Source organism: Emiliania huxleyi, assembly GCF_000372725.1.
Source record: "Emiliania huxleyi CCMP1516 chromosome Unknown EMIHUscaffold_127, whole genome shotgun sequence".
In the NCBI taxonomy this organism is placed as follows: Eukaryota; Haptophyta; order Isochrysidales; family Noelaerhabdaceae; genus Emiliania; species Emiliania huxleyi.
The window spans coordinates 294,939-310,485 of NW_005201318.1; the positions used below are offsets into that span (position 1 = coordinate 294,939).

Here is a 15,547-nt window from a genome sequence, read left to right on the forward strand (position 1 = left end):
ACGCCGCGCGTAGGGCCCCTAGGGGCCTAGAGAACACACCCCCCTCTCTCTTTTCTCCCAGTAAGCTAAAAGTACGTACGGGTATGCTGCCAGGACACATGCAATCGGAGTCGGCATCGTACTTGTTATGATTGAATTTTGCATCATCATCCGCCTCGCAGTCCAGGATCCCTCGTCTCTTAAGCGCTGGGTCTCAACCGCCACTATCCTAGTCAACCACGCAGACAGTCAGTATCATTGCGAGCGAGCGAGCCTCCGGGTAGAGTGGCCAAACTCCTTGATCGAGCTCGCTTCGGCGCTGCGCCTAGAGATGCCACACGCCAGCTGCCTCTTTAACTCCGACAGAGACATCATTGACGACATAATACCTCGCTTTGGGGCATATGCGTTGTTTGCTACGACGGCTGCGCTTGTGTCCCTTGTTACGCCGCTCCTCGCCAAAGCCATCGCCCGTAGCTGCGGTCATTTTGCACCTTTTGATTCGGCCGAGGTCGCTTCGAGCATCGTATACGCAGTGGTCTTCAGCTGGCGCCTGGTCTTCAAATACGCAGTCTACACTTCTCGAATTTCTTTTCACAGTCCGCAATCCGCATGGATGCTGCTCATCCAAAGAGGGTTGCTCGCACTTTTCCTCGCACGATCCTTCTGTTTGCTGAGAGCTTAATCTTGGCCCTGCTCTTACCCGCCCTCGCCGTCCACTTTGCACGAAACGCCTTCAGCTTCCAGCGCGGCGTCAACAAGGGCGAGTGGCGCTCGCCCGGCCTCTGCCGGCGCGGACCCATCATCGCCCCTTGACGCTTGGAGAGGCAGGTTGCGTTTCTTACCGGCCGCTTCGCCCGATTCGCGCCTCGATGGCAGCTGGTCGTCTGGCTGCGCCAGTTCGCTTCCTCCTCCTCCTCGTAGTCTTTGCCATCGACTTGATCTTCTATCGCCTCTCTGAGGATGAATTCCGTATCGGCCGCTACGCCGGCGCCGCCGCCGCCATCGCCGTCACGCTCGCCTTCTGGCTCGCGCACCGCTCGAACGCCCCCTTCGCCTTCGACTTTCAAAATGCGCTCGAGTCGTGGCTCCACGGCGCCACGGCGCCACGACCGTCCTCCTCGTACTCACCTGCATCTACACGGCGCTCTGGGACCATCTCCTGGGAGTCAGCGACCTGGGAGTCACACGTACCGTCGTCGAGCTCCTCATGGCGGCCGTCTTCTTCGGAACCCTCGTTGGGGGCGCGCTCCTCTCGCTCCGAGAGCTGCACCGCACAAGGCGCGTGCTCGGCGCCGTCGACCTCTCCGCCGTGCTCACCGCCACCGACTCCAAGATCGACGGCACGCTCCGCGAGCGACTACTCGACGGCACCGTGCGGCTGGTCTGCTGCGAGTGGCTGAGATCGCCCGCGGCCGACGCGAGCCTCGGCCGCGACGCCTTGACGGGTTCCGCCATCATGAGGCGGCGGCAGGACCTGCCGCCGGAAGCTTTTGTGCCGTGCGAGGCGGCGGCGGCGGCGCTCGAGAGAGGCGACCGGAGTGTGTTTGCCCTCTCCTACGGCTGGCTGACGGCGTCGCACCCCGACCCGCACGGCAGCACGCCGCCGTGCGCCGCTTCCTTAACACCGACGCTGCGGGGGAGCGCGCCGGTCTCTTTTGGGACCCTCCACACACACCCCTCCCCTAGGGCTAAGCAGTGCGCGAGCCCACCCGACTTCAGGCGAGACGTCGACCACTCCTCGGGAATAGTTCTGTCAGTGGCTGCACTAGACGCCCATAGAGGCGCGCGGCGCGGGCGGATGACTAGGGGAGAAACAGCGGAGATCCTAGCTCGCTGGGAGACGTGCGCAACCTAAAGTTGGGAATAGGGGGGAGTGCGAGTGGGGAGAAGTCAGACGAGTGTCAGTGTGAGGGGAGGGCGTACGCCGGCGTTTTTGCCTTTGAAAACTGAACAGTTCTTTAGGAAGCGTCACGATTGGTTTGATCACGATTTCTTTCACCAGACACCACCGGGTCTCCGCCGGGCGCCGGCACGCCTCGGCCGCGCGTGTGGCTCTCTGAGAATTGAGACCATCCGTGTGTCGCGGAGGGCTCCGTGGCATCCCCGTGTCACGCTCTCGCGCTGACAGCGACCAGCGTGTGTGGAGAGGACTGCGGCGAACAAAGAGGATGGGCGGGTCCTTCAGTCGTAGCGCCCCCTCCTAACCCCCGGCCCGCCCTGCCCCTGCCCGCCCGGCGGCGCCCCCCCCGTGCCGCCGAGGCCCTGCTGCCCGCCGTAGCCCTGCTGAGGCGCGCCGAAGGGCGAGGAGAAGCCGGGCCGCGTGCCTGCCTGCGAAGGCATGTCGCTCCTTCCACCGCCCGGTCCGGGAGGCACACCTCCCCGGCCCTGTGGCTGCGCAGCACCCATGCCCGACTGGCCCTGGCTCGGCTGCTGCGGCATCCCTCTGCCGCCCTCCTTCATCTGCGCCGCCGCGCCCGAGAGTTTGTCGGTGACGCGCACGGCAAGGAAGAGCGCCGTGTACCTGATGCGTTGTGGTGGTACGGTCACGGCTGTGTGTGAGAGAGCTTCAAGAGGAGAGGGGCGGCGCGCTTTTCGTCGAGCAGCCGCAGCGCCGCGTTCGCCTCTGCAACCTTCATCGCTGCGTATTCGAGGTCGCCTTTGGCGCGGTGCCACGGACGTGTCACACGGACGGGCTACTGCTCAACCTGAGCGCGAGGTCGAGTCGTCACCCGGGAAGGCGGCGAGGGCAGGCAGCTTGCCGGCTGCGTTCATCCCCTTGATTGTCTCGTGAATGGCGAGCATGCCTAGCGAAGTGCCGGCCGACGCTTGAGGGAGGGCGCGCGTTGGTTCGGACGCGTGTCTCTCCGGGCGGTGGGCGACGCGGGCGCGCCGCGGTTGTCCTTTGGCAGCCCCGCGAGACGCTGGAAGAGCTCCTAACCGACATCCAACCCAAAGTGCTCTCAAAGTCCCAAGGTCTCGCGATGCGTTCGCGATGCGTGCGCGGCGAGCATTCCTTCTTTTCTGCAAACTTTGCGTCCGCGGCGAGCTTGCCCATCGTTTCGAGGTCGGCCGTCATGATGACCCGGGCAAGGTCGTCGGCCACCTCGCAGAGACAGCGAGGAACGCGTCACAATTTGCTCTGGTCAGCACGTAACTCTTGAGTTGGCGGGTGATGCGACGGGTGCTCGCTCTTGCTCACCCGGCTCTTCTGCAGGAGCGACTGACGCAGCTGGTCGCCCTCGTTCCAGTACATCGGCAGGTCGCCCAAAGGCCGGCTGTCCTCCGCCGTGATGAACTGGTACTTAGCCATCGCCTGCATCGCAGGCGAAAAATCCTGCGGGTGCTCCGCGATGAACTTGAAGGGCTCGTTCATAAACTCGACGTTGTCGTAGTACCTGTGGCGACGGCACTGTGCGGTGGAGGCGGCCGAGTGCAGACCGTAGGGCCTGTGGCGACGGCACTGTGCGGTGGAGGCGGCCGAGGGCAGAAGCTCCGGGCGTCGGCACCAGTCGTTGGGCCTGTCGGCTTGCATCAGTGCCGCTGGCGCGCGGTGGCCGCCGTTGGGCCTGTCGGCCTGCGTGAGCGACGCCGCGCGCGCCGGCAGGAGCGCGTCCACCGTGGCCACCAGGGCGAGAACCAGGGCGAGGAAGCCGAAGCTCATGTACATCTTGCCTTTGCGCCCCCGCGCGAGATTTTTTTGCTCGCCGAGTGCGTATCCTATGCGCGAGAGATCCCCTGTGCCCTGTGCCCAGCCCTCTCCGCGCCGCGATGCCCCCCACCCACCCACCCACCCACCCCCCCCCATCGCTTTTGGTCGCATTTGTTGTCTTCTTCGCTTTTGCAAAATCCTGCAAAGGTGGGGACGTGTCTAGCCTAGCTTGGCTTGGGGGGTTTATTTACTTACTGGAACGGGACCTTACAGCGTTTCAAATAAAAGAAAAAACTCCGCCTGCCCCCGGGGGGGTGGGGGGCATTGCCACATGGCGGATTGGGCAAACATCACTCCGGAGCTCCTCCGCGCGATCGCATGGGTGCTCACTCGTGAGATCGACAGCGGGCCGGCATTCAGCCGACAGAATGCGGCCGATGAGATGCAAGCGGGCGCTTGCGGTGCTGCATCGATGATGGCTGCATGCTGGTCGTGGAAGGTCGCTCTCGCCCGAGAGGGCGTGCGCGACCGCGCCATTCGCGCCGCCCGCCGCTCCGCCATTTACCGGCAGGGGTGGGCAGCATTCATGCGCGAGATCGACTCGGGGGGCTGCTTCAGCTTCTCGGTCGGCTGCCTCAGATGCTTCCGGGTCTGCGACCCGCTGGAGTGCACGCACGCCATCATGACGGCTGTGCTCGCCGGGGAGGACGCGGTCGAGACGTGCCAGCGCATCGCGCAGGAGCACATCGACTGGGACTCTGGAGACTTTGGCCAGACATTTCCCGAGGACGACGGCGAGGAGGCGGAGGACGGGGCCCAGCACGTCGTCGCCAACGCCATCATCGCCTCGATCTGCGGCGGATTCGCGACGACCAAGCTCGGCACCCTCGAGGAGAGCGTGATGGACAGCATCAACAAGTACTGCGCCAGCTCCTATCTGCAGCCCACGCCCGGCGTCGCCCGCTTCCTCCTCTCGTGGCTCGACCAGAGGGACGGATGGCTGCGCTGCAGCATCGTCTTCGACACGCTGGCCAGCGACCAGCGCTTCAGGCCGCTGGTGGGCGCCGCGAGGTTCGCGGCGCTCGTGGCCGAGTGCAAGACCCGGATCGGGGGCTGGGCCGACTACAACGAGGACTGACGCGAAAACGACGGGGGCGCAAAACGGTGACGCCGCAGGGGTTCTGCCGCTCTTCGAGTGGTCCCATCATGCAAGCGCTCGTGCCCCCGTTCGGCTGTTCTGAAGTTGCGTGCGACATTTGCGCGGCCGCCCGCGCGCGAAGCGGCGCAGCCGCAGTGCGCAGAGCCGGAGAGGGCGGCTCTATAAACAGACTGTAGAGGACCAGAGAAAGGACCGGACAGGCACGAGAGTAGCACAGGCGTCCGAATTCAGTATTCAGTGTCCAGCGCACCACCTTGGTCACACCTTTTCTGCGCCGCCCCCCGGCGCGAAGCCACCATAAAAAAGGGTAAAAAAATTTTCCGCCACACGATGGCCATCACGCTCGCACCTGCCGACCGCCGCCACGACGGCAAGACGCCTCTTCCGCCACCGCGGCGCCGACCACAGGCCAGCACTAAGCAGCTGCCGGCCACACCGGGCCGGATTTTGCGGTACCCGTCGCCGCACACTCCTGCGTCCACGCCGCTGTGACGTCTGGCGATGAGGCGCCGGCCGCCAAGCTTCATCGCCAATGTGGTCGCTCGCTGGTCCTCTCGGCTCGGCCACGCGTCGGACCAGCTCGCACGAGCTCCAGACAGCCACCGGTCGCCACGCGCAAAGCGTACGGGTCACCGGCTCCCCGTTTAGCTCTCACGCTGGCCGGCGTAAAACTGTGCTGGCAGTTGTCAAGTCGTACCCGTCGCGTTTCGAAAGGGAGCCCTCGATCGACCCCTCTACATGCACCGCACCACCGCTCTCCACAGCTGCTACCGTGGACATCAAGCTCCTCGACTCGATCTGCGGCTACGACGGCGCTCTAGCTGCTGGCTCTCGCGGGTGTCTGGCGACCCGCTCAGGCTTGCGAAACGGCCGGCCGCGGCGACGTGTTTCGAGCTCGGTGGTCTTCTCCGCGCGGCTGGGCCCGCTCCTATATGGGACTGATCCGCCCCCGCACTGGCCGGCTCGTCCGCCGTCCCTCCGGGATGTGAGGGGCCGTTGAGTCCCTCGGCCCGCGCGGAAGTGTCTCGGAAAGGCCTCGTGGAGCCGGACAGACGACGCAGCCGCGAAGGGCCCGAGGTGCTTCGCCGACGGTGAGGCGGGCTGTGGTTGGAGCCACCGGGCGGGAGGCGGGCATGGTCCACCAGCGGTATGGCTGCGAGCACGCTGGCCGGCTCCACGGCACTGTGACCGCGCTGAAGCAGCCCTCGGCAAGGCCCCTGAGGCCGCCGGAGAGCCTAAAAGTGTGAGCGGGTGCGTATATAACGGGAAGGACAGTACTCCCGAGCCGGCTAGGGCGTTGGAGCACCTATGAAATGGCGCCGATCCCGCATTTTCCCCGCAGCTTACTCGAACCCGCCGCCACCCGTACCTCGCTCCGAACCACGCCGGAGCAGCTCTGGTCGTGCTCGGGACGGGGGGAGGAAAGTTCGGGGCACAAGAGTGTCGAGTAAGGACGGAAGACGGTTCTGAAGAAGGATGCGGGGGGAGAGCTGCGGTGCGTCCCCGCCCCCGCCCTCCACCGCCCCCTCCAGCCCCCCCTCCCACCTCAGGGTGCGCAACGAAGTCGTCTGGACGAGGAGGAGGGGCGGCCCCTCGCCGCGCGCGCACCGAAGCGCGCGCGAGGCGACCCGCAGCAGGCTGGCGAGGGAGGGAGGGGCGAGGGAGGTGCGGGCGGCGCAGAGGGAGGCGCCGGCTCCGACTCGGAGGAGGGCCGGCCGCTTGCCGCCAGGCGGCGGGGGGCGGCGGCGGGGAAGCCGCCACCGAAGGCAAACGCCTCACCGGAGAGCGGCGGCGGCGAGGAGGTGGAGGCAGCCGGGGCGGCTGAGGCAGCCGGGGCGGAGGCTGCCGGCGCGGCGGAGAAGTGGGGCAGAGATGGCTGGGGCGGAGGAGGGCGAGGAGGAGGGCGAGGCGGAGAGCGAGGTGGCGAGCCGGCAGGAGGTTGCACCACCAGAGGCACAGCTGCCCAAGCGGCAGTCCCAGTCTATCTCCGCGTTCAGGGTCCGTATCGTGACACCGTCGTTGCCGGTGAAGGAGGCGTCGCTGATCGAGGAGGGCGAGCTTTCCAGGTGAAGCACCGAGGCTGAGTAGGCCGCTCTGTTGTCGATGAAGTCGACACCCGCAATGGAGAGGGAGATGCTGTACAACGCGTAGACGACGCCACCGCGACTGTGTCCCGGGGACTGCGGTTGCGAGGAGAGAGCGGGTGAGGCAGCCGTGGCCCCCTCTCTATCTCTCGCTCCGCTACCGTGCGTCGCTGCTGGAGTGCGGCTAGCTCTACGCGGCGCACCCCGACAGCCGAGCAGCCCGTCATGGTCGAGCCGATTATCGAGACCGCACCCCTGTTTTGCGCGTAGACGACGCCGCCGTGCTGCGGTTGTGAGGAGAGAGCGGGGTGAGGCAGCCGTGGCCCTCTCCATCTCTCGCCCCGCCGCCGTGCGGCGCTGCAGGGGTGCGGCTAGCTCCACGCGGCGCACCGCGCCAGCCGAGCAGCTCGTCACGGTCGAGCCGATTATCGAGACCGCAGCGCGGTTCCGATACGCGTAGACGACGCCACCGTTCTGCGGTTGCGAGGAGAGAGCGGGGTGAGGCAGCCGTGGCCCTCTATCTCTCGCCCCGCTGCCGTGCGGCGCTGCTGGAGTGCTGCTCGCTCTACGCGGCGCACATAGACAGCAGAGCAGTCTCTGACCGTCGAGTCGATGATCTCGACGTCGCCTGCCTGGTTAGCGTACACAACGCCGCCGTCGTTCGCCCTCCCGTTGACGAGGGTCAGCCCCCGCAGGGTGAGGCTGCAGCCGCCCACGAGGGAAAAGAGCCCGGTCTGTTCCTGGCCGTCGAGCGTCGCGCCCTCGCCGCTGCTCGCGACGGTCACCTTGATGGTGGAGGCGCAGCTGATCTGGCTGCCCAGCTTGAAGTCCGCACTGGGCGGCAGGTAGATTGAGACGTCGGCTTGCGATATAGCAGCCTCCTCGATCAGGTTGCGGAGCTCGGCCTCGCTCTCCGCGGCGACAAAGCCGGTCAAGAGCGGCGGCAGAGGCGGTGGCGGTGACAGAGGCGGCGGCGGCGGCGAAAAGGGTGGCGACGGCGACACAACGTTCCAGATCCGAACACCCTTCATCGATCCGGTGAAGTACTCGTTGCCGTACGTCTTCCCGACGCAAAAGTTGACGTTGGACGCCGCGGCGCCGCCCGTCGTCGTGTCGGTCGCGACGGTGACGCCATCAATGGAGAGCTTCCGCGTCGTGCCGTCAAACTCGGCGGTGACGTGGTGCCAGCTGCCGTCGAGGAGAGCACTGCTGGCGCTCGACCGCAGGTCGGCGCTCCACCAGTAGTTTTTGATGCGCTGGCACCCATCATCGAGGCGGAAAGCATTGACAGAGTTGGCGGTGCCGTAATTGCCCCAGCCGACGATCCCGCCATTGTTGGAGCAGGCGGCGCTGGCCGGCTTGATGTCCGCCTCGATGGCATACGGTTCAGTGCCCGTGGGCAGCGCGGCAGACGATCCCTCGCTCGCGTAGTAGCACGTGCTGCCGTCGAGCGTGAACTCCTCCAAAGCCTCAAAGACCGGTTGCAGCGGCGACGGCGAGGCGGAGGGAGGCGGCGGCGACGGCGAGGCGGAGGGAGGAGGCGGCGACGGTGGCAGTGGCTCCGACTGCGGCGGCAGTGGCTCCGGCTGCGGTGGCAGTGGCTCCGGCTGCGGCGGCAGTGGCTCCGGCTGCGGCGGCAGTGGCTCCGGCTGCGGTGGCAGTGGCTCCGGCTGCGGCGGCAGTGGCTCCGGCTGCGGCGGCAGTGGCTCCGGCTGCGGCGGCAGTGGCTCCGCGGCGGCGACAAAGCCGGGGGCGATTGGCGGCGAAGGGGGCGGCGGAGGGGGTGGAGGCGGCGGCAACGACGGCGGCGGCGGTGGCGGAGGCGTCGACTGCGGTGGAAGCGGCGGAAGCGTCGGGGGCGGCGGCAGTGGCTCCGGCTGCGGCGGAAGTGGCTGCGGCTGCGGCGGAACGGTCGCCGCGGCCAAGATGCTCGCGAAGATCATGAGAAGAGGTGGCTGTCGCAAGGCCGCCATTTCCGGGGGGGGTGCCCGTCGAAGCCCGTCGACAACGAAATGTGGCGGCCTTCTCACACAATCCTATTCCTATGATTCCTCTTCGAATATTCTGATTCCGATTTCCCCCATCGGCATCGCTCTCACTACGCGTGTGTCTTGTGAGCTTGTTTGAGTTTGTGTCTGTGTGCCGCTCGAGCGTGTCGTCATCAATAATCTGTCTTGCGTCCACACATACCGCGCGCCCCCCGTGCCCAGTGCTGCTGCGCGAGGGGATTGGGAGAGATTTTTATTAACCAACAATTCATTGCGAGAATCCGCATTAAATTCTTTTTCGGACAAAGAGCGAGTTGCGTTGTAAAATTCTTTTCTCGCACAACACTGGGCACGGGACTGGCGCGCACTGGCACTAACACGTTGTAAAAATCTTTTCATTGGCCTCCGGGGAAACTGCGCTCTGCGGGATCGGTCCCATTACCCGTGGGGCCCGGGACCCGGCGGCGAAAGTTTGGTCCCGTTCGGCCACACGGACGTTAGCGGCTGTGGTTTCGGCCTGCACCCTCTCACGGCTCCGAGAGGGGCGCGAGAGGCCGGAGACAGGTCCACCTTGGCGCTCGCGTCGAGCTGCGAGGCCGGATCCGAGGCCGCCAGGCCGTTGGTAGCATCAGATGGAACACCCGCGCAGCCGATTTTTATACGCGAAAAGTACCCGACGGACTCACGAGGGCACACACTCGGCGGTCTCGCGACAGAGTAGACGGCTCACGGGGAGGAAAGAACAGAAGCTAAGGATGGGGACGCGGTTAGGGGTGTGCCGTCTTCGAGTCTGGCGGCTCGCGCTCGGCCGGGACCAACGCTCGAGCCTCCGCCCCTCGGACGGGATCCGGAGAGCGCGCGTACCACCCGGCGTCGGCGAGCTGCGGAGCTGGCGGGAGCGGCACGACCGACGGCAGCGACGCGGGAGACCGGTGCGGTCGCAGCGCTGCAGAGTTGCAGCACCACGACCGCATCGACTGAGCGCATCGGCATGCCGCATGCGCGAGAGGAGGGTGTGCGGGTGCATGCCCGGGCCGTGAGGGCTGGCTGAAGCGCCGCTCGGGCGGCCGCAATCATCAATCATGACTTTGAATGAAGCGGCCTCGTTCACAACTCTCAAGAACCACCTTAATGATTAAAGCATTTAACCCAAACGGGCGAGAGCGACGGCGAGTCGCCGCTAGCACGAACGGACACGAGCAAGTCGTCGAGATGCCGCTGCGGGCACGGCGCTGAGGTTACACTGAGGAGGAGAGACGGGCGGCTTCGGCGCCTCCTAGTCCTGCACAGAAGAGGCGCCGGCAGGACGTTGGAGAAGAGCGGTAGAGGCGGAGCGGCTGGCGGCGGAAAAGAGCGTGAAGAGGCGCGCACGCGCACGCTCACAAAGCAAAAAGGCTCCACAGAGCGCAAGAAAAGCAAAAAGCCTGCACAGAGCGCAAGAAAAGCAAAAAGGCTGCACAGAGCGCAAGAAAAGGATTTCCCCACAGGGACTCGAACTTATGACACTATCAAGAGGAGACCAGCAGTGGTACATGTACGTCTGAGGAGTGGTCCCATCATGCAAGCGCTCGTGCCCCCGTTCGGCTGTTCTGATCTTCTGAAGTTGCGTGCGACGTTTGCGCGGCCCGCGCGCGAAGCGGCGCAGCCGCAGTGCCGAAGCGGCGCAGCCGCCCCGCAGTGCGCAGAGCCGGAGAGGGCGGCTCTATAAACAGAGTGTAGAGAACCAGCGAGAAAGGACCGGACACAGGCACGAGGGTTCAGAGTAGCACAGGCGTCCACGAATTCAGTATTAAGTGTCCAGCGCGCCACCTTCGACCTTGGTTCTGCACCTTCTTCTGCGCTCGCCCCCGGCGCGAAGACACCATCAAAAAGCATAAACAACACAGGCGAGTGAGCGACGCGCCGACGGGCGCACCCGCTCGGCGAGTCGCCCGCTAGCACGAACGGACACGAGCAAGTCGTCGAGATGCGGTGCGGCGGCACGGCGCTGAGGAGGAGAGACGGGCGGCTTCGGCGCCTCCTAGTCCTGCACAGAAGAGAGGCCTGAGCCCTGGCTGTCAGGCTGTCAGGTGCTGTCAGGTGATCTGTCGGGCTGTCGGGCAGCTGTCAGGCACTGTCAGGTGCCTCTGTCAGACCAGCTGTCGGGTGCTGTCAGTGCTGTCAGGTGCTGTCGGGTGCGTGTCTGACATCAGAGGGGCTCTGTAGCTGTCGGGTGCTGTCGGAGCTGTCGGGTGTTGCTGTCAGACGCTGTCGGAGCTGTCAGAGCTCTGTCAGGCTGCTGCTGCTGTCAGACGTTGGGCTGTTGCTGTCAGGTGCTGTCAGGTGGTGCTGTCGGGGTGCTGTCAGGCTCTGACACACACCAGCCACACTTATGACACTATCAAGAGGAGACCAGCAGGACTCTACTGCACACATACTCTAAGTCTCTACTCTGCCTCCGGTCCCACCATCTTCTTCATGGTGGACGTCACCATCTTCTTGTCTGCCGCACTGAGAGAATAGCAGAGAGGCAGGCTGGAGTGCTTCTTCAGGTACACCTTGCTGATGATCTGGTAGTTGCTTGCCCAGCGGAAGGCCTCCCCATCGTTGTCGCTCGTCAGCTTGTAGTACTTGCACGCTCTGTTCTGGTAGCGCGGGCCGTCTGGGGGGGTCCCGTCACCCTTTTCACCTCACGGTACCACCGGAGGATAAAGAGGCCCTCGGGGTCGTTGATGAAGACCCCGTTGCTGCGCTGCTCCGCAGAGGTGGGGCGGGAGGGTTGAGACAGAGACCCTAGGAGAGACCCATGACCATCCCATGAGCATGACTACATGTCTTTGCGTGTAATAGTTTTGTTATACCCTCATGGGGCAGAAGAAAGAGGCTGCACGGCCTGTGTACGGTCTGTGCTGCTGTCGGGCTGGTCGGGCTGTCGGGCTGTCAGCGCTGCTGTCAGACCACTGTGTGCTGTCGGGCTGTCGGGCAGCTGTCAGGCTGTCACGTTACTCGTTAGGGCCTGACAGCGACGGAGCCCCTCTGATGTCAGACTCTGCTGTCAGGCTGTCAGATACGTGCTGTTAGCAGAGAAGTGCTGTCAACGCTGTCAGGCTGTCGGGCACTGTCAGGCGCTGTCCGGGGTTTGCTGTCAGGCTGTCAGACCAGGGCTCAGAGAGAGGCGCCTGCAGGACGTTGGAGAAGATTGGGAGAAGGCGGACGCAGGCGGGCAGCGGTACAGCGGTAGAGCCGGAGCGGCTGGCGGCGGAAAAGGGGGCGTGAGGGCTGGCGCGCGCGCGATCAGAGATTTTTAGGAGCCAACAAGAAATCTGGCACTGACAGTGATTTGGGCTCGGCAGCTTGTCGACTACCAGCCGAAGCCGGAGTCGGAACCGTACTCGAGTAGCCGAGATGGTCGTCGTACGTCGAGGGTGTCGAAAATGTCATTCGCCGCGCTAGTAGAGCCGGAGCCGCATGAGTCTTGGTCGGAGGAGGACTCTTCCGGGAGCGAGCAACGAGGCAAGTGCTGAGATGTCGCAATAAGTAGCGACATCGCAACAAAAATAGGATTTCCCCACAGGGACTCGAACCCTGGTCTTTCGGGTGAGAGCCGAATATCCTAACCAACTAGACTATAGGGAAGTCTGATAGAGCCCGCCGAGCGGCAGTATATGTACGTCTGAGGTGAATTTTCATGAAAAATAAGAGGGTAAGGAGGTGGAGGTGTGATGGTGAGAGGAAGAGGATGTGTGAGGTGAGGAGGTGGAGGTGTGATGATGAGGAAATGGAGGGGTGGTGGTAAGTGAGTGAGAGTGAGAAGAGAAGGTGAGGATAATAAAGCATTTAATCAAAACAATTTTTTACGGCAGACTCGTGAATAAAGAAATATCCGACGCCGACGACGACCCGCAGTCGGCAGCGGTCCGTCCTGTGCCATGCACATGCTGCGCCGCGTCGCGATGGCGGCGCGAGCCCCCGCGCGGCGCCAGGCACGCCGCCTGACGTCGGTCACGCCCATCGAGTTGAAACGCAGGCACCTGCCTGGTCCCGCCGGTGCGGCGGAGCCGCCGCTCGTGCTCGTGCACGGCATCTTTGGGATGGGAAACAATTTTGCGACGGTCGGGCGGAAGCTTGCGGCGCGGCGCGAGGTGGTGCTCGTCGACCTGCGCAACCACGGCGGCAGCCCGTGGCACGACGACGCCTCGTTTGAGGCCATGCGTGCCGACATGGAGGGCGTCCTCGAGTCGATCGGGCGACCTGTGAGCCTGTGCGGCCACTCGCTCGGCGGCAAGGTGGCCATGCTGACGGCGCTGCAGCGGCCCGACCTCGTCGCGCGCCTGTGCGTCGCCGACATCGCGCCGGTCCGATACGAGATGGAGGCAAACCGGGCCATCATCGAGGCGCTGCTCGCCGTGCCCGAGACGGCGCTCGGCGACCGAAAGGAGGTGGATTCGGCGCTCGCGGCGAGCGAGACAGCCATCGCGCAGGGAGGGGGCGGGCTCGGCAACCCCTTCGTGCGTGGCTTCCTGCTGCAGAGCCTGCAGCCCGAAACGCGCAGCTGGCGCCTGAACTTGCGCGCGCTGCTCGGGAGCTACGAGGCGCTGCGCGGCTTCCCCGCGCCCGCCGGGTCGAGGGCCGAGATGCCGGCGCTCTTCATCGGGGGCGCGAACGGCGGCATGCTCCAGCCGAAGCACCTTCCTGCGTGCGAGGCCCTCTTCCCCAACGCGCGCCTCGAGATGGTGGCCACCGGCCACTTTGTGCACTCGGAGGCGCCGGCCACGTTTGTAGAGCTGGTGGACCGTTTCTGCGCCGACGGCTGAGGTGGGGGCGTCTACTCAAAAAAGAAAAACGGGCGCCCAATCTGCGTTTCTTTTTTCTCACACCACGTGCCTCTCGGCACCGCCGTTCTTGAAAAAGTGGGTGGGTGGGGGGTAAACTTTGCGTAAACGCTTCGTAGGCCCCGGATCCGCGCGGATGGTGAGTGGGTGGGTGGGTGGGTGGTGGGTGGGTGGTGGGTGGGGTGGGTGGGTGGGTGGGTGGATTGGGGTGGGTTTGGTCGTTTCTCTCTCCCCTCCGCGCGCGTCTTCGAGGCACAGCTCTCGTCGTTGCCACAGCATGTCGTTCCTCGCACCGTGCCCACGCGACGGCACCAGCTGACCGATATCGCGCTCCCTGACGGCTGCCGCGTGCCTTACGGGCGCTTACGGCGCGCTCAACAAGTCATCCGAGGGCGGACTGCTGTTACGCTCGACGAGTGCGACGCCGCTCCAGCAGCTCGAGGGGTTCAAACGCGAGGCGACCAGCGTCTCCGCCGAGCTCGACGACGAGGCGGCCGTAATTATCTCCTGTCCTCGGGAGGGCGGCGGCGGCCCGGTGCAGAGTCGGAGGCGCGCTCCCGATGACAAATATTCGCCTCACAGTCAAACACGCTACACGGCTGCTCACACGCCCAGCCGTGCTCTGGTGCGTCGCTTGGGACGCCTCTGCCGCCGAGATGTCGAGGCCGGCGCGCACTCTTCGACTTGGGCTATTATCTGGCCTCGGGAGGGCGGCGGCGGCGGTGTTGGGGCCTGAGTACTAAAAAAGAAAAATAGACCTCAATCGAGGTGCTCGCATCGGCGCTCTTCGCCTTGACAGCCGCGTCCCTCGCAAGCACCCTTTTCCCTTCCTCTCATATGGCCGGCAAGGTGGACGAGAATGGCGTCCTGTGGAACGCCAACCAGGCTCGCCACCACTGCTGAGCCCGCCTCCCCCAGTGCCGCCAGCCCCGCCGCGGCCATCGGCACCAGCACACATTTTGTTGCCGGACCTTTGTTTCCGGGCACCTCGCGCCACAGCCCGCCCAAATCTCGCAGGTCGGCGCCTTCTCTGATTGCTTCGGCGGGCACAAAAACCTTTGGGAGACGCTCGTCGCCTCGGCAGCGACGCACGGTCCCCTCCAGTGTGCGGGCGTGCGCAAGATTCTCGAAGTCGTGCCCGAGGGGGGCTTCGAAAAGCTGCGCATGGCGCCCAACTACGAGTGGATGACCTACTCCGAGTACTTCAAGACGGCCGACTCGCTCGGCGCCGGCCTCGCCGAGGCCATCCCCGGCCTAAAGGCGAACGACACGGTGGTCATCTACGCAGACACGCAGCGCGACTGGATGCTCGCTGCGTACGCCTGCTGGCGGCAGGGGTACGTCGTTGGGACGATCTACGCGACGCTCGGCGCCGAGGGCGCCGAGTACGGCATCAACCAGTCCGGCTGCAAGGCGCACGCGCCGCCCGTCCTGCACTTGGCGCTACGTGCAGCCCTCACCGCCCTGGCCGCGCCACGCCGTCGCCGCCTCACTCGCAGAAGCCCTCTTCCGCGCCTCCCACCATCACGAGCCCGCACACCGCCGACCGCTGCCCACCACCCACCCCACTGGCCGACGCTGCCTTGTGCAGGCGGTCGTCGCAGACTCCAAGCTGCTCAAGATCCTGGCGGTGACTGCTCTTGAATAACCCCTGCAACCCGCTCAGTCTCTGATCTCCCCTCTCATTGAGCACTTCTATACACACACTCGAAGTGGCCTTGTCGTGTGGAGGGAAGAGCTAGAATCGTCATCCAGGAGGGAACCACCCCCCCCCCCCCCCCTGTTTTTTTTTTTGTTTTTTTTTTCCCCCTCCTTTCTTTCTTCTTCTCTTTTTTCTCCTCCCTTCCTTTTTTCTTTTTTTTTTTCTTTCTTCT

General features: G+C 64.8%; 5 protein-coding genes across 5 annotated transcripts in view; 3 read left to right on the forward strand and 2 right to left on the reverse strand.

The window, feature by feature from the left end:
• Positions 1–1,920: 1,920 nt before the first annotated feature.
• EMIHUDRAFT_440464 (hypothetical protein) lies at positions 1,921–3,653 on the reverse strand. Its single transcript, XM_005789546.1, has 7 exons — positions 3,489–3,653; positions 3,182–3,377; positions 2,996–3,085; positions 2,873–2,915; positions 2,712–2,786; positions 2,572–2,638; positions 1,921–2,503 (listed from the first exon to the last, which is right to left on the reverse strand). Exons 1-7 carry the CDS (start codon positions 3,647–3,649, stop codon positions 2,164–2,166), a joined length of 972 nt encoding a protein of 323 aa, XP_005789603.1. The 5' UTR covers positions 3,650–3,653; the 3' UTR covers positions 1,921–2,163.
• Positions 3,654–3,962: 309 nt separating this feature from the next.
• EMIHUDRAFT_109989 (hypothetical protein) lies at positions 3,963–4,769 on the forward strand (the record flags this gene model as incomplete). The annotated part of the gene is made up of 1 exon (XM_005789547.1): positions 3,963–4,769. One exon carries the CDS (start codon positions 3,963–3,965, stop codon positions 4,767–4,769), a length of 807 nt encoding a protein of 268 aa, XP_005789604.1.
• Positions 4,770–5,643: 874 nt separating this feature from the next.
• Positions 5,644–8,817, reverse strand: EMIHUDRAFT_225882 (hypothetical protein; the record flags this gene model as incomplete). Its single annotated transcript, XM_005789548.1, has 7 exons — positions 5,644–5,718; positions 5,933–5,994; positions 6,739–6,970; positions 7,078–7,158; positions 7,265–7,348; positions 7,882–8,334; positions 8,785–8,817. The coding sequence occupies 7 exons, from the start codon at positions 8,815–8,817 to the stop codon at positions 5,644–5,646; spliced, it is 1,020 nt and encodes a 339-aa protein (XP_005789605.1).
• A 3,977-nt stretch (positions 8,818–12,794) lies between these two features.
• Positions 12,795–13,655, forward strand: EMIHUDRAFT_225886 (abhydrolase; the record flags this gene model as incomplete). Its single annotated transcript, XM_005789549.1, has 1 exon — positions 12,795–13,655. One exon carries the CDS (start codon positions 12,795–12,797, stop codon positions 13,653–13,655), a length of 861 nt encoding a protein of 286 aa, XP_005789606.1.
• Positions 13,656–14,510: 855 nt separating this feature from the next.
• The window catches only part of EMIHUDRAFT_225887 (acyl-CoA synthetase, long-chain), a gene marked incomplete at both ends in the record, with an annotated part of 4,202 nt that continues 3,165 nt past the window's right edge, over positions 14,511–15,547 (forward strand). Inside the window, 3 exons of the mRNA XM_005789550.1 lie at positions 14,511–14,522; positions 14,691–15,101; positions 15,265–15,303. Coding sequence (XP_005789607.1) covers positions 14,511–14,522; positions 14,691–15,101; positions 15,265–15,303 — 462 coding nt within the window. The remainder of the gene's footprint in view (positions 14,523–14,690; positions 15,102–15,264; positions 15,304–15,547) is intronic.